Genomic DNA, 22,033 nt, shown 5'->3' with positions numbered 1-22,033 from the left:
TGTGTAAATGCTATGGCTCCCTTTCTGTAGCACTGGGGGCCTGTAAGGGAGAATGGCTCTCCCTTCCATGTTGGAAGCTGGGTCTCAGCTGAAGACTAAGCTTCATTTTGGTATAACTCACCAAGTTAAAACTATCACCTGGGGAAGATGAAAATTTCCCAGGTGGAAGGTGGGATGGAGAAGTAGGGGTTAAGACAATCTGAGCAGCTCAGTCCTGCCTTTTAGGGACTCAAGCAAAGCTTAGGGAAGTGTAGAAAATGTTCTGCAGGAAGTAAGGCACACACCTCTGGGCCAGCCAGAGTTGGGAGGCAAGGAGAACAGCAAGGTGCTTAAGAAGTTGGTCTGGCCTCACAGACCAGAATATGGAAGAGGGCTGGGACTGAGGATGTTGTGAGTTGCCTGTGTGGGATCTGAGATCTGTGCTTGGTGAGGGGGACAGTTAAAATTCCAGGAACTAGACACATCCAGGGTTTCTTGGCCAGCTGTCCTTCCCTAATGAAGGAATCCATTCCCTATTAATTTTCCATGCCAAAAAGCATAGGGTTCTGTAGTTCATTTGTACCAATGAGGGGCATTTTTTTAACAGTGACTTTTCATTATCTTTCTTGGCCCCAGAGAATCGAGTGGAGCGTTCATGTACCTGGTGATTCATCAATACTTAGTGAACTGAACATTGGCAGTAGCCACATATTTTGTCACTGGAAGAAAATACCTTGGGGGACTCTACAGAGCATAAAAAACAGGGAAAAGGGGCTGTGAGATAGAAGGAGAGAAACAGGTCTTTAAGATTCATGAATCTAACCTGCTTCAAAATGCCTGCCTGCCTTCTAAACCAGGCAGTTTAGAACTGAATGGGGGAAGTGGAGAGGCTCTATAAGGTGGGAGGGTGATAATATCTTTGAAGTAGGATTAGTCACTGTAACTATTCTTACGACTATTATAGCACTCTCTAAAAATTCTGCTCTTCCCAAAAGTCCATTAAATTGTTCCCTGGATTTACAGTAGTATTTGCATGACTACCAATTAAAAGCTAATGGAGTCTGAAAATTTTGCTGCTTGCTATCTGAAATTCTTTCAAGTCATTTTCTAGTTTGTCTGTCTCTTTGGTACTCACCTATATTTCAAAATTACAAAACCTCAGCAGCATGCTATGGATCTGAAATATTTCCCAAAGGAGTCCTTTGACTTTTTGTTTCCTGAAATTACTACAGCAATACTGTGATAGTTCTTTTCTGTTTTTTTAAAAAAAATTATACTTTAGTTCTGGGATACGTGTGCAGAACGTGCAGGTTTGTTACACACGTATACATGTGCCATGGTGGTTTGCTGCACCCATCAACCCGTCATCTACATTAGGTATTTCTCCTAAAGCTATCCCTCCCCTAGCCTCCCACCCCCCAACAGGCCCCAGTGTGTGATATTCCACTCCCTGTGTCCATGTGTTCTCACTGTTCAACTCCCACTTATGAGTGAGAACATGTAGTGTTTGGTTTTCTGTTCTTGTGTTAATTTGCTGAGGATGATAGTTTCTAGCTTCATCCATGTCCCTACAAAGGACATGAACTCATCCTTTTTTGTGGCTGCATAGTATTCCATGGTGTATATGTGCCACATTTTCTTTATCTAGTCTATCATTGATGGGCATTTAGGTTGGTTCCAAGCCTTTGCTATTGTGAACAGTGCCACAATAAACATACATGTACATGTGTCTTTATAGTAGAATGATTTATAATCCTTTGGGTATATACTCAGTAATGGGATTGCTGGGTCAAATGGTATTTCTGGTTCTAGATCCTTGAGGAATCGCCACACTGTCTTCCACAATGGTTGAACTAATTTACATTCCCACCAACAGTGTAAAAGTGTTCCTATTTCTCCACATCCTCTCTAGCGTCTGTTTTTTCCTGACTTTTTAATGATCACCATTCTAACTGGCATGAGATGGTATCTCATTGTGGTTTTGATTTGCATTTCTCCAATGGCCAGTGATGATGAGCTTTTTTTCATGTTTGTTGGCTGTATAAATGTCTTCTGTTTTTGTTTTTTAAGGGCACAGGGCCTGCTCAGGTGGCTTGTGTGGTGGGCCCTCTACTTCAATCTCCCACACATACTCCCCCACACACGGTGAGCAGGGCTCGCTTGTCTGCCTCCTTTTCCAACTTCCTGGCTCTCTGCTCTCCTTTCCTCACCACCTCCTCCCCAACCTGGAGGCATATAATAAGGAGACTGGAGGCAATGTAAACACTTACGGAAATGTATAATAGGAGGGTAACATGTAAGTTGGGAACTGATAGCATAAACAGAATGATTATACAATTTCTACATGGAACACAAATCACCATGGCTTCACCCCAAATGCACTGTAGTTCATGCAGGAAACAATCATGAAATATCTCAAACTCTTTTAGCACCCACTATTGCATTCTGCATGCATGCTGTGTTCTTTTAATAATGCTAATAATTATACCACATGGTAATTTTATCTTAGAAAATCTATAGACTGAGGAATAACACCAGCCCTGCATTTTTAGAAAACAATTTAAATCACATCCTGTTTTCTCCTAGAACTGAGTAAAATGACATTTAATCAGTGCTTTGAGACGTTAATGAAAAGTTAAGATGATCTCCTCTTTACCAATATACTTATTATGACATAGAAATAGCTCAGCTTCAGGTTCTTACTGCTTACCTCTTCTTCTCCCCAGCCCCCAATTTGTATTTCTTAGCCTACAGTATCTGGTAATCCACTTTAGGAATGAATCTCTTCAAAGAAATTTGTCCTTCCATTTCTTGTCTTACCTTTAAAGTGCTTTTGAGAATTCTCAGCCTGTGTAGTTTTTCATTCATTACAGGATCATTACATCTTTTTATAAATGATAGTTTGTATTCCATCTTGGTTGAAATACGATGTTCTCCTAGTGGTGACAGACTGGCCTGCTCCAGTGCCCTGTATAAATCTTGCAATGAGTCTCCTAACTTTTCTTCTCTACTTTCACCTGCAATGTCCAAAAAAATAAAAAAAAAGAGAGACAGAGAGAGAAATGAATTCATTGCAATAAAGTTATTTGACACACTGAAAATTTATTAAAATATCAAAACTATCTGAAAAACAGGATAATGAATGACTATGAAAACACTATTATATTAAAAAACAACAACAAAAACCCACAGCTGCTAGTTATATTGGGTAACATTAGCTACAGATAGCTAATTGTTTTTGATTAACCAAATATACTCTTGATAGCAAATTGCCATATATATCTTGAGTCTAGCAAGTTCAAAGAATTAGAATACAAAAGGCACACAACATGGAAACAATCCTGCACATTATCTTTTAAAATATTAATGAATATCCTTTATCATTATGCTGATAAGCATAGAAATGTTGATTAATAGAGCTTGCCTGGTTTAGCAATACCGAATGAACTGATTTTTACATTTTTCCAGATTTCATAAGATTGAATGGCATTCAATGGAGCATGTTTGATTATAAAAATCTTCCAGTTGTGCCACAGAGGATTATTAGGTTTCATGTGACTGCCATAGTAATGCCTTGTACATTGTAAATATAGTAACTGATCATAAAGTATCAATATTCTAATTAAAATGAAATATGGGAATATGTTTATATGCAAATATGGCATGTGCTAAGAGAAGATACTTAGTAAGACCTGAGGAGAAAATACTCCAGTTAAATATTTTTGAGAAAAAAATGAGAGACTGGCTCAATAAGGATCTTAGACATAGTTGAACAAATAAAACTTCCATCTTGTTTTTTAATTGCCTGAACACTAATGTCATATCTTTCTCAACAATGATAAACAAAGATGAACTAGGATTTTGCTTGGAGTGGCAGATTGGAGTAGGGCTATATCATCTTCTTTAAACTAGATAGCCAGAGTCATATTTAAGTAATTATATTGGCCCAAAGAGTAAATATGGAATGTAGTTCATTCCACAATGGTCCATGTGAATATTTTAGGCTTTCTGACATAGTTTTAAAAAAAGATTCCTTAATTGGTAATGATGCCATTTAATATTTAGATGCGCCAGGCAGCAGGGTAAATGCTTAATCTTTATGATCTCATTTAATCCTCACAACAATACTAAGAGCAGATCTATTTGATCTTCTTTTATAGCAGGGCAGTATCTTGCTCAAAGTCACACTTAGTATAAGTGATGGAGCTAGAATTCCATGTGGGCAGTCTGACCCCAGAATCCACAATTTTAACAAGAATTCTATACTGCCAATTTTTTCAGTTGTCTTTTGAAATGTGTATTTAGCAGTAGATGCCAACAAATGTGAGACTCCCTTAAAATGCAGCATTCAAAAAAAATTTTTTAAATGACTGTATGTAAAATTGTCAACAATGCCCAAAATGTACAGTACCTTAACCTAAAAAGATAATTTTAGGATTAAAAAGTAGGTTTATTTAAATTCCGCATTCAACTTTTGGCTCTGCTACTGAAGTTAACAACTAATGGTAGGTATAGTCATTGAGTCCTTCTATTAGAAAATTCTTTGTTATCATCAGCACATGCTATCACTAAGTCTTCTGTGATAAATTTTAACTTCTTAACCATATATCTAAGTTAGAACTATAATCTAAAAACACAAAGATCTCTTTAAATAACAGCTTTTAAATTCTCTGTTGGCCCATCACTGAATATATTCGACACCTAGAGGATTTTGAGGGATGGGGGATGGAAGACTGTAAAAAGGAGAAACTGCTTTGTGGGTTACGAACGAAATGGAATCAAGATAGGGAATCCTAACTGAGAATGATTTGGAATGAGGAAGGCACAAAATCAGATGATCATTTAGAATAACTAAATGGAATTGTAAAAACAAGGACACATTTAAACAGCATTAAGTCTATTTCAGAAAATCATAGGCCAGGAAAGATCCCTGAGGAATTATATAGTAGTTATTGCATTCTTTTTTTTCCTCAAGGCAATACTGCATGTAAAACCAGATGTAATTTCATAGAGTAGAGGGTGGGGTCGAAAATGGGAGGCCTAACAGATGTGAATTATAGTAGTTAAGGTATCAGGTGGCCTAATGTATTATTAGTTTTTTGGTTCTAGAAAGAAGGTGAAGGAAAAAGGGATTCAGATTTTAGTTTTAGGATTTAAGGGAGGCAGAAGTATTTTTACACAGTAATTTTTATTTTAAAAGAACCTTCCTCCATATTACCTAACATTGTAGAAGGGTGTATATATTTTGTTTACAAAAATTTTGACCCAGTTTTCCCTCAGTTCTTAAAGCTTGTGAAATACTGGGGCAGATGACTGATTTTATAAAATTTCAATGTAGTTTTACTTTAAGAAGGATGAATGAAGATTCAATATATAAAATGACATGCATAGGTATTAAACAATAAAAACTGAAAGTTTCTCCCCCTTCTTGCTCTTATGGGGGAGAAAAGCATTCAATCAAAAGACAACATAATTCTACAACGAATCTGGTTTGACAGCTGTAAAAAGAATTGAGTGTGAATTTATCTCTGGGCAGCACACTTGAACAAGCAATCACAATGAGACGGAACACAGAAACATTTCCAAGTATAGTAATGGGATAGTGTGGCTCCTATCTGAGATAAGTAAGCCACCCCCTACCCCCATCCCCTACACATCATACACACACACTACACAAGACACAGTAGTGGGATGAGTAAGGACGAGGGACTGAGATGCCAGGCTACCACAAAATGCCACCAATTACTTAACATTTTAAGACTTGACAAAGAGTCTTTTTATTTTCAAAAGGGGGGCTTGGTGAGGGGCAGAGTCACATTATAAATCTGATTCACTGTGCTCAACAGTCAAAACAACACAGAACTCAACATTCAAGACAAAAACAGACCTTTATTTTCTTTTATAATTTTCAATTGGTTTCCTTGATTTTTCTCAGATGAATACCAATTAAGTCAATTGGGGCTACTGTTGCAACTGAAAATATGAAAGCACCTTTATTTTCTTCTCTTTTTGCCCTCTTCTTCATCTCCTTCTCACTTCTCTTCAGGCTTCTCTCTTTTTTCAACCCTTGCTTTTTCTTCCTTTAGAAGAGGCTTGCTTTGGAAGAGGAGGCAAGCACTTGGTGAGGTCTGCTTCCTGATTGATTTTCTTTCAATGTGCCAGTACAGCCATTGGAACACTGGCTGAAAACCAGCTCTTTTGCAATTTGAATGAATGTTTTCTGAAAGTTGGCAAAGTGTAGAGACCACATTCAAATCACAGGACATATATAGGAACCTTCTGTGATTCCTAATGAGGAACTGTATCACGCTATAATGGAATTTTAATCTGTATTTAATTTATTCAGGAAATCTGGGCCTAAGCAGAAATAAATTTCCCCCAAAATTATATTTACGTTTACAACATGTAAATTAGTCCTGTGTCAGATTACATACTTTTGAATTCCAATTTTACTGAAGCAAAGAGTGCATATAAAATTTTCTTTCCTACATAAAATTTCATTGATTGATGGATTTGAGGATCATAATTAAGTTATTGATAAATTAACTTGTATTCTGTGCCGAGGGAGGGTCATTTATGGCTGTGTCATACTTGACAGGGTGAAAGAAGATCCTCTTTATTGTCCTTTTTATATTCTGCTCCACTATGAAATATTGTGAATCTAGGAATGTAGTGAGCATCATTATTTGTCTTTTTCAGGTTGCCTATGACCTCTAGGTAGTAAGTGATAAATGAAAGCTCAAAGAAAAGAACAGCTAATGAAAAATACCAGTTTGTTGGAATCTCTTGCAAATTGCTTATTAGAAGATAATAATGCATTTCTCAAATACCAAAAAGTCTTTGGTTGACGTATTTCTTACATTCAGGCTCAGTGGTTTCCAAACTTTTTCTGATTGCACACTCTTATTAGTTAAAACACTTCTGTTTTATAGAATAGAAACTTATATACATGTATTACTCTATAGTAATAAATAGATGTTATAAAACATACACAAAAAGAAATTCAAAAGGATGAGAGATAAAACCCAAGGAAAAATTCCAATGTTTTTTCTTCCTGTACCTTAATGGACCCTTGTGTGCCCTACTTCAGAGACTTAGACTGTGACTTTTCCATGAGTAGAATTTGTCCCACTCATATTTACATTTCCCATTCTTCTACCTGGTACAGTGCCTCATGCAACCCAACACATTCAAACAGAGTGATGGTTTTCTTTACTTTATATATGAACTACTCCAAAGAGCGTTCCGTAACAGGTGACTGTGTAATTATTAGGACAGTCTATTGTATATTGTTCATGAAACTTGGCAACCTAAAATTTTACTCTAGTATCCTCCCCATTTCCCCATCCCTGCAATGACAATGTTGAAGGAGCATAAAAAATGAAAACAAAACAAATAAGTAAACCAGTTGGGTTCCTGAGGAATGAAATCAATGATGGATAATGAGTTCTGTACATATTTCAGAAGGGATCTGTGATCTTGTAAAATTGGACAATGATATCCTTGTGGAAACAGTTGTTCCTTCTGCAATACAGCTGTGTAATGAGCCCAGAAGGTTGGGAAAGACTAAATCACAAATGGGAGAGAAGACTGGACATAGTCAGATTTGAGAGACATTCATTCTTGTACAGCTGCAGAGTGCTTTAAGGCTTCCAGGCTAATGATATCAAGTATGTGAAACACTATTCTTGTCACAAAAGGTAATTAACATTTGCATTGAGAACACCCAAATATTTTCTATGAATGTGAATTTACTAGCAAACCATAATGAATAACTTATTTATATGTAAGGTGACAAAATTTTAATGGACTTAATGTCTTTGGAGGTTTTATGATGAGGATGATTAAGTATTCAGGGGTTTATACTATAATTTGAATGTTTGTAATTAAATACTAGCTCTCTTAATTTGTGCTTTTATATAAGTCAATCAGCTATGCCTACCATTATAAAACTGGGTTTGGGGAAGGCAGTTTGTTATATCAGAAAAAAACATAAGATTTTAAAGATTTTAAAAGCTGGCTTTTAGTCCTCCCTCTGTAATCAACTACTTGTTTCATATTTAGGGGTTATTTATTTTCTTTTAGGCAAAGTAACAATACACAAACATTACTATTGGGCAATACTTTCTCTGAGGAAAGAAATCTATTTTAGTGAGAAAAAAACCCTTCTCTTAAAAGAACAGTTTGAGTGACTCCACCAGCATTTGCTAAATGTATTTTTAAAGAACATGTAAAGCCCATCCTTGTAAGAATGATAATGTGCTTCACTGAAATCAAGTACTTGTGTCTGTCAATTCCTTCCTTACAACACAAAATCTTGTTCCATAAAGATGTGACAAAAGAGAGCTAAAGTTTATTCTACACTTCTTTCTCTGAACATGTAATTTCTGCTAAATTATGCAGTTTAATGATAAAAATACATGATAGTGGTTGAATTTTCAGGGCACTATGGTATTTACGACAAGTAGTTCAGATGGCAAAATCTTGGTGTCCTTAGTATTGATTTATTGCCTCAAAGAAGGGAAGGTTCTTTGAAGGACAATCAAAAATATAAATGACAGTTTAGTTTTACCCACAGAATTTAAAAAATTTAACCACTAGGAATATGGAAGTCAAAGTGCTAGCTCTCAGGCAGGAATTCATAAAGGATACAGTTTAAAACCAAAGCTAAGAGATGATTATTTTTGAAAAGTAATGTGGAGTCACTATATTCCTTAATGAAAAAAACCAAATTCTCTAGATCACAAAATTTTACTTGACTTAAACAGGGAGAATGACCCAAGACAATCCCATAAATATTAAATGCCAATAAAATGCATTTTGATGGATTTCCATATACCAGAACCATCATTATATAGATATTAAAAAAAAAACACATTAAAATGGTTAGAGCACAGAGGCAATTGTAAGGCAGATCAATGTGATTTTATTCACAGAAACAAATTCCATTTGTGAGAAAGAAGCACTGATTACTTCTTTTTAGAAAGATATTTACTATCAGGCATACTTAGCAAATTATTTAGCTATCTGAAAAGATCTGATACCAATTGGTCATATTTTTATTTTTAAGTAATTTATATTTTTACAGGTATTCACATTATGCAATACCACACACTGCGGTGACAGGAAGAAAAAAACATTTCAAAATACAGTGTTAAATTATCTGTTCATTGCACAGTATGAAATATCCATTAATTAGCATTAAAATTATTACAGTGTATCTTATCCAACTAAAGGAAATTTCACATCCACTACAGAAGAAAAATAAGCAATACTGATTGAGCCATAGGGGACCCAGTTACATAGTATTAAATAATATCTGAAGCTAGTTTGAAAGACATCCAGACAAAATACTTTTTCAAAAATGAAACCCACAGCCTACAGATTCGAAATATTTTACAGAAAAGAATAGCTCATGCCTGCCCTAAGAGGCAACACCACTTGTGTACAAGTGCCAAGAAATAAGGAGAAAGTTAGGATTTTAGCTGAAGATTCTATAATAAAGCCTGACATGAGAAATTTTCTTCATTAATGTCACCGAAAGCAGTCTCTGTGTTGCACCTGAATACACTTTATAATAGAATAAACATATTAAGTTTCAAAGCAAATTGTGTATACCTTGCCTTAATAGATTACACTTAATTTAGTACAATACAGCACGTCAAGTTTTAAAAATGCAAAATACACTTAATACATAATTTGCTTTCTCTGCTTTGCCTTAAAGAGGCCACCAAAGAGTCCATTAAACAGCCAGAATTTTCTAGTTATTGAAGCTGATCCCTCTCTTTTCCTGGTGTCAGGAGAACACAACTGAGGTGTCACCACACAGAGCCCTTTCCCAGTTAAGACCCTTTCCCCTTCTGTTCTCCCATAGAAACCGCAGTTTTCTGTTACTGTGCTCCATCTTGATTGGCTTTGATCTTATGCTAGTCCCAATGTAGAAAGCTCGCATTCTTCTTAAGAGTGGCCTGCCCCTCTTATATCCCTTTGGGAGGCCCCCAATCCAAAACACTTGATGATCTAAGCTTTATACAAGTCTGTTTTCTGTTATAAACAGCAAGGACGAGGCCATTTTAGTTGCTTGCAAGAGGTTGATGTTGAGTCTGCGCCGTACCGACTCTCTCCGATCTAAATTCTCTAAACATTAGCTTATCAATCTGTGAGTCCAATGGGTTGAGTGCCAACAGAAGTGGATCCGATTTGGCATGGAGAGGTTCTACCAACTCTCGCAGTGTATTAGCCTAATATGATAAAGCAGTGATACAATATGATGAAAGACCTGCGAGTGCCATTATTTCCAAAGCATATTAGTATTTGTATTAGAAATACCATCATGCAATACCCATGAAGAGAAAGTAGAAAAATATGGCTAGAATTGCATATGGTTTTAATACAATGTCTTTCTGTTGGCATGCAAGTCTACTTGGCCATAAATGGGACACTTTTTGCTTTAAACTTGGTTGTTTGGAAATGTTAATCTCCCAAATATAAACAATAACACACAGTGCAGAAAAATCTTTTCCCACCACTATACTTGTATATGTATGTCTATAATTTTAATCAGAATAGTTTATGTTAAAATGTTCTCCATATACATGTAAAATTACCATTTCTTTTGAGAAAATTAGAATTATTTCTATACGAATCTTTCCTCAAATTCATCCAATTAAGAAGCATGAAGAAAACCTTTCTAGTCTTCTGACCAGAAGGGTATTTGATTAACCTGATATATATGCTACTATGTCTAATCAGTGAGACAGTGGAATAGCCTAGCTAGTATTGCTCCGATGAGGAGGCCGCATGCTTAACAATGCAAAATGCCAAGAAATGAAAAGCTAAAATAGAGTGAATGTGATGAAAGGGTAACTTTACACCTGAGCATAAGTCACATGCCAAGGAGTTAAGAAACTGGAAGAGATGGATATTTCTGAATGACCTGAGAAACTAACAACAATTTGGATAAAATAAACTGTACTCTCTTTTAGGTCATTTTATTTTGGATCTTGAGGAATCTAATAAATATTGTCAGCAGGAACAAACCAGCAATATTTTAAATCTCTAGCCTAGTGCAGATTTTTATCTGCACCATCCTGTAGTATCTTTTGAGTTATATTGAGAAAAGAAGAAACAAGTTGGGAGAGAGAATACAGAAAGCATGTTGTCATTATGTCCTCCCTTAGAAAATGGGGAGGGACACATCTTGCCTATAACATCGATATCTAGCAAACAAGATATAGCATAGTTCAGAAATCAGCAGAACTAATTTTTGTCTGTAATATTATACTCTTTTTGCCGAAATGGGGGTGGGAACTGAATAATCTTCATATATAGGTCAAATGAAACAAAACAATACTTCAGTTTTTAGAATATTATAATACTGGAATGCTAGCTTTAGCTTCTACCACTTTGTTTCACAAGGTCATGGAATTTCACACAGCAAAATCAGAAGGAATCCAACCTTGGGCACAAGGTCATTTCTAAGTTTAAACTGTTCTTCATTTATCTAAGCAATTCAAACATTTTGTAGTTATTTTGAACACATCTATTGTTTTCCCACAGAGGTAAGGTTATGTGAACCTTTTAATTTCTAGTACACATTCCCTTAATGCCCACTTAACTCATACTAAACTGAACTAGAGCCCTGGTAAGTCACAATTGCTGAATTCTATTGCAAGAGACTGGAAACATCTCCTCAGTTTAGCTCCTACAGGATGGTGGAGGGAGAAGTACTATTTCAAAATGGCTACAACTAGTTACCAGTTAGGGTATGTTAGCATAAGAGAAGATAACTCCCTAGGGCAAGGTATCTCTTCGACTACTAGTGGTAACAGTACCAGTGGTTAGTGAATCTCAGGGTGGAGGTGCTTGTTAAACACAGATTTCTGGGCCCTACACCTCATCTATTGAATCAGAATTTCTGGGTATGGAACTCAGGAATCTGCATTTTAAACAAGCAATCCAGGTGATTCTTGTGCCCACTGCAGTTTGAGACCTCTTGCTTTAGGTCAATCACATTGGCTAGGGCTGGTTGGAGTAACATCAATTTTTGCACTGCATATACAAGTAGTTTCTAAGTCAGAAGCCCTGAGTTCAGGGACTTCACATAGAGCATTTTTATTTTTAATCCCATCACCAGTCTGACACTGTATGACACAGTTTAAACAATTTCAGGATTTGTGCTGAGGAATCTGATGGAAGTATCTTTGTCTACTGAGATTATGGCAAAATGAAAGAGGCCTTGGTAAATTTTAAATAATTTTTTTAGAGCTATACTTTTTATGTAGTGTTAAATACTGCCTATTTATATTTGAGGCAAACAAACAACTACAAAGGCACTCCTACACTCAACTCCACTATATGTCTTGGCACATGCATTATGAATCTGAAGTATAAGTGTACTGGCGAGCCATGTGGGTCAGAAGCAAGTACACAAAGGGCTGCTCGTATATGGCTAATCTAGATGAAATCTCCAAAACACAAAAACCTACTTCATTATATTGCCCTTCTATCTTGGACTTCTGTGAATCTCATGTTTATGTGTCTTTAACTTTTTACAAGTCCCATTCTGATTCTCAACACTCTTTCCTTTTCTCTCCCTTTAGGTTTTCACTGGGCTTTTTCTTTTTTTTGTGTTCAATTCCCAATTACTAGCCTTCTCCTTTGTAGTGGACAACTTCATTTATCCTGATACAAATAGTTAAAACAGTCAAACCAGTTAAAATTATTATACAGACTAATTTTATTCCTCTTTTCTAAAAGAGCAAATGGAAATTGCATGTTTTTTAGAAAAAGGCATGTTGGGCACAGCGGCTCATGCCTGTAATCCCAGCACTTTGGGAGGCCGAGACAGGAGGATCACTTGAGGCCAGCAGTTTGAGACCAGCCTGGGCAACATAGTGAGACCCCATCTCTATGGAAAAAACAATAGAAAGCAGAAAAAACATAAATTATACAACTCTTGATTATTTTGTTTTCTTTTGGATGATATAAAAATATTCCCTACTGCTGCTGTTAAAATAAACTTCACTATTTACCAAGCTTTTAGCCAATTACATTTTGAAATGACAGAAACATATCTATGCTACCACAAAGAAAATCAGTAATGCTTCTGTTTGGCATATTATTTAATAAATATTTATTAAGTTTCTACTCATCACTGAAACTTCGAATTGTGAGGCCACCAGCTTAGGTTAAGAAGAAACAGATCTTGTTTCCCTGTTACTATACTGGAGATCTGAATGATGAACCCAGATGTAATGCCATGTTGAATCATGTGTAGAATGACTTATTCCAGTGAGATTACATGTCCATGCAAGTTCCTTGAGACACAGATTGAATTTGCATAGGAAATCTTGAGGAGGATGTTTCTTTCTCTTTTTGCTTTATGAATTTTAACACTGCCCCAAATAAAATCCCAAATAATAAGCAGAAATAGAATTCTGGAAACATAAGTTTTTAGAAATATAATCTGGCTTCTATTAGTGACCTGCTAAAAATAGCTGATGATACTTCAATCAAATGCCTGAGGAGGATTAGATTATAGAGGGGATAAGGGTAGAGGTATGAACATCTTCAAGAAAATGATTAAGGCTGAATATAAAACAGGTGAAAAGAAATATTTTCTTTAATGGATGGAAGAGAAGAAAATATTTTAAAATGGAAGTATTTAAGCCAGATGAGCACTTACAAAGATTCCTAATTCTGTTTGAGTACTAAGACAGAACTCGGTTCCATTTTACTCAGTTCCATAATCAGCATGCTTGAGGGCAAATTTAAGGGCAAAGTCAAAGACTACTTGTCTTAAGCTATTTGTGGATAACAAAGGCCATCAATAGCAGATATTCAAGTCTATCAAGAGTAACACAATTCTACTCCTGGGAGAGTAGAATTGTTTTGTGTTTATTTTGAAAAATTTAAGTTTTTCTTTTTCAAAAACAAGGATATCTAATACCATTAAATGATAGTGATAATTACTTTTCTCTATGTAAGTATTGGAGAGAGTGGGCTCATACCTTGGTTCAGAATGTTCAGACCAAAACAGAGACTTGTTAATTGTGGTTTGAGTATTATCTGTACAAATTTTGAGGGCCTATTTTCTCATAAAAGGTTAACTTCAAAAAGACAGGATATTAAAGATTTTGTTTGTTTATTTTTTTAATACCATAGGGAGGAGTTGGGAAATATTTTTATTTTATGAATGTGAAGCAAAATTTTCATGATAAAGTATTATTTTTCTAAATAAAGTGGTAAGTAGTAAAAGATAATATAGTTTGTGCTTATACTCACAGCACTTAAGGAGTTCTTTAATTCACAGTTCCAGGTAAAATAAAATATTTGATGAACCTAAGCCATAGGCAAAACAGGTAAGAAAATACTGTTTCCAGATAATTTGAGTGTTCCTCTAAATTCCCAAATCATAATTCCATCCTGTGTGTATAAATCACAAGACATGGAGTATTTCCTTATGAAAATAGTATTTCATCTTAATGTATCTACTGTTATATTATGGTCTTAGAGTGCCATTTATGACTTAATTACCTATCCATGGGTCTATCATATATGCTGACTTTCTACAATCTGCATTAAAAACCACTATCTGAAATTAAGGCAGATCTAAAGTACCCTTTAAATGAAGTTTATACAAAACAACTGAAGACATCTTTCACATTTAATAGTACAAAAGTACTTAACATGTTATTTTAATTTACAACCAGTTTATTTTCAATGAAGTGTCTATAGATATTTCAGGAAAATGTACTATGGAATTTTGACACATGATACTGTCATTGCAAATGTCGCCATTCAGATTTTAAAATGGAAAATGGGAATAATTAATTTTTATAGAAATATATTGTTCAGTAAAGTTTTAATGGGTGCCTATGGGTGTACATATATATATACTATATCAAATGTTAGGAATAAATATACAAAGATGACAGTTTCACCTCAAAACGATTATGATATAGTTGTATACCTCCTTCCCACTTCTATCTTAAAATTTGATAGTTAAGAATTATCTACTTTATTTGACTTAATATTTGACTCCTCCATCATACTCCATCCATATTTTAAAATATTTCAGGAGATGTTATTTTGAGGTTATTAATAAAAGAATCACGTTAAACTCCAATGAGACAACTTTAGTAAAAATAACCATTCCTGGGTAAGGTTTTCTTTCAGCAATGTAGGTGGACAGCAAGCTATTGGCAGGTTGGGTTGCTTTTGAAATCCATTTTATGATGAATAATGACTTAATTTAAAATAATCTCCTTAAAGTTCTCAGTTCCAGTTGAAATAGCTATAGAGATAACAGAGCTGAAGTCTGAGACATGAACCCCCTACAGAAAATAGTAGACTTTTTTTTTTAAACTCCCAAATACTTTAGAGATGAACAGTGCAGGTTTTAAATTTATGTGGATTTTCTACCACCACTTTGTATGTTTGTATTAAAAGGATATAATTAGATCATATTCAGCCTGGATGATAATCAATGTGAAGTAACTCATTGATGAGAACTGCCAGTCTGGTGAACAAGTGAGTCATTCAACACTTCATTTGTGACTATACCTGGTCTGCCAAAATGAAAAGGCAAATTGGGATCAACTCTGTCAATATAGCTTTCTTGCTGATTTCCTTTAATAGGTTCTTTTTGAAATTAGGATATATATGTAGTATAGTATATATATACACACACTAAAATAAATGAATATATATATTCTGTTATAATATATATCATATAATATGTATAATATTATATACATATTATAATATATTATAACAATATATATATTCATTTATATTATACATATTATATGATATATTATAACAGAATATATATTCATTTATTTTAGTGTGTGTATATATATACTATATATATAATATGATATATTATATATATAATATATTCTGTTATAAATAACAGTTACATAGATCTTTGTGAACTTTTGTCCTACAGGTCTAGCCCATCCTATTCTTACTCTCATACTAAATTCATATTCTATCCTCAAAGTACTGCCATCTTGATTTTGGGAGGATTACTGTTATTTTTATTAGAAGAATATAATTCAGTATTTGCTCCAGTACTAATGGGGGGTGCTGACAGCAGAATAAGAAAATAATTGATTCTTATGCTAAAAATCTAAAGACATTATTTCCTCCCATACTATAACATTCTTTATGATTGTAGAAGCCTGAAATAAACTTCTGCTTACTCTTTCTAACTGAGCTTGCAATATTCTAAAAATGGTAATATTGATTTTCCTCCTTCAATAACTTCTAAATGTTAATGCCTTATCAATAACCTCCTTGGCACACCATTCTGACATTTGGGATCATTTGCTTATTAACAACTCTGGCAAGAAGGAGCTGCTTTAGGGGCACTGCCAATTGAATTTAAGGACAATGAAAGATACCTTCCTTAGCAAAGGAAGTGCCAAAGAAAGGTAAGAAGAAAATTCAAGAAACATTTGTAAGAATCTAAAATTGTATCTTGACAGTTATTTATCATTAAGATTTTTTCTTTATGTCAAATTTGTTATAAATCTAATCTCTCACCTTAACCCACGGTATTTTCACATTCTTTTATTTTCTAATCTACAATAATTACATCATAAACAATTCTCAAAAATCCCCACTGTTAAGTCATCTGCATATTCCAACATTCAAATTATTATATTTTTAGGCATTCAAAATGTATTGTGTACATGGCAAGAAGAAAAACATTAATTTGGTAAAAATCACTATAAAATCATGTTTGTAAGAAATATAGCATAGATGTAAACAAATTAGCATTAATGTTCATCTTAACTAAAAACCAAGTAATGAGGTTTCATATTCAGTCTTAGCTGTCTTAGAAATTGTTGGTTATTAAATTTTGGACCAGCAAAGTCATCTTGGATTTGGGATGGAAAGCTATTGAATCTAACAACATATGAAGAATGTGTTTTTTAAAAATACCCTATTATATATCAATTTTAATTTTTCCCTTCTGACAAAATTATATGGCACTGCCCTTTTAAAGAAAGTTCCACTAAAGAGTTAGAGATATGCTGACTCTCAATGTTCTTATGGAAAAATACAAATGACTTTATAGCCATTGCAAAAGGTTCCCAGCTATATCTGTGTTTAACATTTGGTATCACATGTTGAATTTCACACTCACCAGTGTAATTACAGAAAACTAGAATGATACAGGAACTTCATTGCAGTGAGAGTTCCTCTTGCAAAATTCAAATGTTTGAAATGTCAGAAAGTTCTGTATCCTACAACATAATTTGTATTCAAATATAGCAATGGATTGCTAACTTTTTGCTAGTACAAAAACAAAAAATTCATTTATGTTAATAAATTTGTTTCCCATCTGTAAACTAATTTACGGCACCTTTATGGTGCTAGCTTATTCATAATATATTTAAAAAAATAAGAACAATTCTATGTTTCATTGAAGTCAGAATTTTTTGGAATTCCTATTTAGTATATGTATTTTATTAAGCAAGGACCATGTTGCCTTCTCCAGGGTAAAAAACACAACCATGAAAGTTGAGAAGTCATCCTAAGTCACTTTGAGGAATGTGCAAAGCAACGGGTGAATTTGGGATTCCCAACACCACTTAAGACTTCCTACTATCTCCTTTGACTGGTGCCATTTTCTGGGAGGGGATGACAAAAAAATAATAGCAGCTGTAAAGTATTTAGTATCTCCATAACAAATATGATCTTCAAAGAACTCTGTGGAACTTTGACCCTATTTGTGGCACTAATCTATGTGTGTGTGTGTGTGTGTGTGTGTGTGTATTATATAAGTGTGTATACACACAAACACATATATACACATACTAATATTACAAATTTACATATGCAAGAATATATTAAAAACTGGGCTATATGATCTTCTATAGCTAATTCATCAGATCTATCTGGATATGCTATAACTGGATTTGTAGTGATAAATTACATTAGTTCTTCCTTAAGTCCATGTATACTTATGATCAAGGTTCTAAAATAACTTCTCATACTGATTTTATTGGAAGTGCACAACTAATCTAAAAGCTACCAATATTGGATTTAGTGACAAATTTAGAAAATCTCAAACTAAAAGTCACATTTTAAGCCCACCATCAAGTGAACATTAAATGTGTGAACTACTATTTAGGAATACTGTCATATAATTTGAAATGAAACATTATTCCTTAGTAATTGACTATACAGAGTACACACCATGAATACAGTACACACAAAACCAGAACCTGACCAAGGAAAATGTCATTTTCTTTCTCCTTATTTTAAAGCTTCAGCACCAGAAAGTTTGTTTTCTCTTTGTGGAAAATCAATAAACACTTTAAAAGCAGAAGCAGGAACTCTTCTTTAACAAAGTAATATACTTTATAAAAGGCCTTGGGAACCAAGGCCTTAGTTTTAGCCACATGAGGAATGGTTTCACATCTTAGTTGTGTGGGCAGATCTGGTCTCCATGGTGATGAAAAAGTCAACCAGGGAAGTGGAAAGAACTGTGGTACATTGCTCCCAATAGAAACGGCCAAGCTGAAATCAAATGTAGCTTTTGTATTTAGCATGGACAAAGCCTGAAGCTCCAGTGAACTGGTACTTTACCTCAGGTTGTCATGGCAACCTGCTAAGAAGGGTGGGTTACAGATACCCATATCAACTTATTACTAAGATGTAAAATCAAAAGCCAGAACATATGGGATAAAAGTAATAAGTTATTCACTAGTTCTGAATTTGGTTTTCTTAAAGAGGAGCTAGGAATTTAATGGAGGTATTGCTGTTTTTGCAAAATATGATATATTCTAATTAGTATTCTTTTTTCAAGGAATCCTAAGAATTAGCACTGAAAAACCTTTACTCTTCAATTTGGTGTTAACATTTTGAAGGCAAACCAATTTAGCATGTTAGCTCAGTAATAATAATTATGGCACTAACATTTGCATTTCACTTTCTACTTGACAAAGTACTTTTATACGCAATATCTTGAAAGAAGATGCAGGAAATGTGAGAATTTCACTAACGTTCACTTTAGTAGTGAGTTTTTATTTTATTCTACATACTGCACGAGAGATTAGAAGGAAATAGATTAAAGCATTAAATGTTGCGTTCTTTAATAGTTCTTTTCAGGTCATATGGATTTACTCTTCAGATTTGTAAGAGGTGATTAGAATTAATGTTTCATCATGAGGGAATATACAGAAACACACAATATATCAGATTTGGCATCTGTGAGTAGGAATTGGTAAAATCAGTGTTATCTCTGAATTTTACTCATAAATCTACTGCTTTTATATCTCTACCAAATGATAGATAAATAGGCAGAAATATTTGGATTGTTTCTATAAAAATGTATAAAGTAGAACTTTGAAGGAAAAATTGAAATAACTTCTGATTAGTCACCAAATGAAATAATTTTCAAACTGGTATCCAGACTTAATTCTTGGGAATTATTTTATTTATTTATTTATTTATTTATTTATTTATTTATTTATAGACAGGGTCTTGTTATGTCGCCCAGTCTGGAGTGCAGTGGTGTGATCACAGCTCACAGGAGGCTCAACCTCCCACCCTCAAGTGATCCTCCTACCTCAGCCTCCTGAGTAGCTGGCACTACTAGTGCATGCCATCATGCCTGGCTAATTTTTGTATTTTTTGTAGACACAGGGTTTTGCCACGTTGCCCAGGTTGGTCTCCAACTCCTGGGCTCAAGCAATCCTCCTGCCTTGGCCTCCCGAAGTGCCAGGTGTGAGCCACTGTGCCCGGCCAGTTTTTCTTTTTTTTAAAAAATTCCAATATTAAAAATTAGCTATAAAAGGAATCATGTCAAAGCTTAAAATGCTAAGAAAGGATTTTGACTCAAGTGGTGGACTCGTTTCATTGTTTATCCATATCACAGTACATGATTTTTGGACACTGGTTAAAATTGGAAAGTACACTAATTACAATTTCTACTAATAAAAGGTAAAATGTTATAAATGTGATTGAAAGATCAGAACAACATTTTTGCTTTACTTGATTAACCATATTAATGGTGCTGCTGTAATAAAATCTAAAAATTTTAATTCCTTTTATGTAGGTCATATATATATGTATATGTATATGTATGTGTGTGTATTTTATATATAATGTATATATTATATATATAATGTGTGTATTATATATATAGTGAAAAATATTTTAATAAATTTTAATCTGTATTAGAATTATAAGTCTGAGGGGCAATATGCAATTAAGAGCATTCACTCTGCTGTCACAATGTCTGTCTGAATCTCAGGTCTGTTATCAAATAGCTGGGAGTCCTGGATTATGCTATTTAAACTCAGTTTCCTCATCTAGAAGATAAGGATAATAGTATTTCCCGTATAGAGTTGTTGTAAGGATTAAATGAATTATATTATGCAAAGACCTTAGAATAGTACCTGACACATAGTAAGTGCTCATTAAAAATGTTAGCTATTATTTGTAATAGATTAATGTGTTCAACAAACCTATAAAATTTAAACAAAATGCATCACACTATAGGTGTTTTGGCTTTACCTTGAGAAAGGCAATTCTACTTTAGTATTTTTATCCATGTGTAAAAATATCTTCTTTTTCTATATGAGAAAAGAATAAAAGATTCAGATTTATGGGCATGCCTGGCTTTGCAGATTGCATTTCAAATCCAGACTATGTGGCATATCTTTATAAAAAAGATAAATCACTAAAATGTCTTTGACTTTAACAGAGAGGTATCATCTATAGAAAACATAAAAAGTCTTCCTGAGACAGCAGTGAAAGTAAAAGGACAAATACATATAATTCAGTCATTCTATTCAGAATCCCTTGACATCAAACTTAAAATTATTTTATTCAAAGACTGATCAGTTAATGATGTAAACCTGACTGAAATGAGTTGAGATTTGCTTTAGAATGGAAATAGCAAGTTAAAATAGCTTCAGTTTTCACTTCTTCATAATTCATTACATGTTCATTGAATATATTTCACTAAACAACTGAAACATAATAAATAAATCCTGTTAATATACATGAGATTTCTTTTCCCTATCAATGGGTGTTTCCCTCTTGCCATTAAATAACCTACTTCACGCATTGAAACCTACTTCACGCATTGATATGGTTTGGCCCATCCGAATCTCATCTTGTAGCACCCATAATTCCCATGAGTTGTGGGAGGGACCCAGTGGGAGATAACTGAATCATGGGGATGGGTCTTTCCTGTGCTGTTCTTGTGACAGTGAATAAGTCTCATGAGATCTGATAGTTTTAAAAATGGGAGTGTCCCTGTACAAGCTCTCTCTCTTTACCTGACCCCATCCAAGTAAGATGTGACTTGCTCCTCCTTGCCTTCCACCATGATTGTGAAGCTTCCCCAGCTATGTGGAACTGTAAGTCCAATTAAAGCTCTTTCTTTTGTAAATTGCCCAGTCTTGGGTATGTCTTTATCAGCAGTGTGAAAATGAACTAATACAGTAAATTGGTACCAATAGAGTGGGGCACTGCTAAAAAGATACCTGAAAATGTGGAAGTGATTTTGAAACTGGGTAATAGGCAGAGGTTGAAACAGTTTGGAGGGCTCAGAAGACAGGAAAATGTGGGAAAGTTTGGAACTCCCTAGAGACTTGTTGAATGGCTTTGACCAAAATGCTAATAATGATATGGACAATGAAATCCAGGCTGAGGTGGTCTCAGATGGAGATGAAGAACTTGTGGGGAACTGGAGCAAAAGTGACTCTTGTTGTTTTAGCAAAGAGACTGGTGGGCGTTTTGCCCCTGCCCTAGAGAATTGTGGAACTTTGAACTTGAGAGATGATTTAGGGCATCTGGTGGAAGAAATTTCTAAGCAGCAAAGCATTCAAGAAGTGACTCGGGTGCTGTTAAAGGCATTCAGTTTTAAAAGGGAAACAGCATAGAAGTTTGGAAAATTTGCAGCCTGATAATGTGATAGAAAAGAAAATCTCATTTTCTGAGGAGAAATTCAAGATGGCGGCATAAATTTGCATAAGTAACAAGGAACTGAATGCTAATCATCAAGACAATGGGGAAAATA

At 34.4% G+C, this 22,033-nt stretch overlaps 1 protein-coding gene across 8 annotated transcripts in view; it reads right to left on the bottom strand.

The window, feature by feature from the left end:
• The window catches only part of CNKSR2 (connector enhancer of kinase suppressor of Ras 2), a 303,713-nt gene that overhangs the window by 2,817 nt on the left and 278,863 nt on the right, over positions 1-22,033 (bottom strand). For 4 of the 8 annotated variants that reach the window (XM_030934668.1, XM_030934669.1, XM_030934670.1 and 1 more), the window contains one exon: positions 2,800-2,996. In XM_030934668.1, the coding sequence (XP_030790528.1) occupies positions 2,800-2,996 (197 nt within the window). Of the gene's footprint in view, positions 1-2,799; positions 2,997-6,324; positions 10,221-22,033 lie in introns of those variants that run through there. The other 4 variants (XM_030934672.1, XM_030934673.1, XM_030934675.1 and 1 more) reach the window with 1 other exon arrangement.

The sequence above is a fragment of the Rhinopithecus roxellana genome, chromosome 7 (genome assembly GCF_007565055.1).
Source record: "Rhinopithecus roxellana isolate Shanxi Qingling chromosome 7, ASM756505v1, whole genome shotgun sequence".
Lineage (NCBI taxonomy): Eukaryota > Metazoa > Chordata > Mammalia > Primates > Cercopithecidae > Rhinopithecus > Rhinopithecus roxellana.
This window is presented reverse-complemented; position numbering and strand designations above follow the sequence as displayed.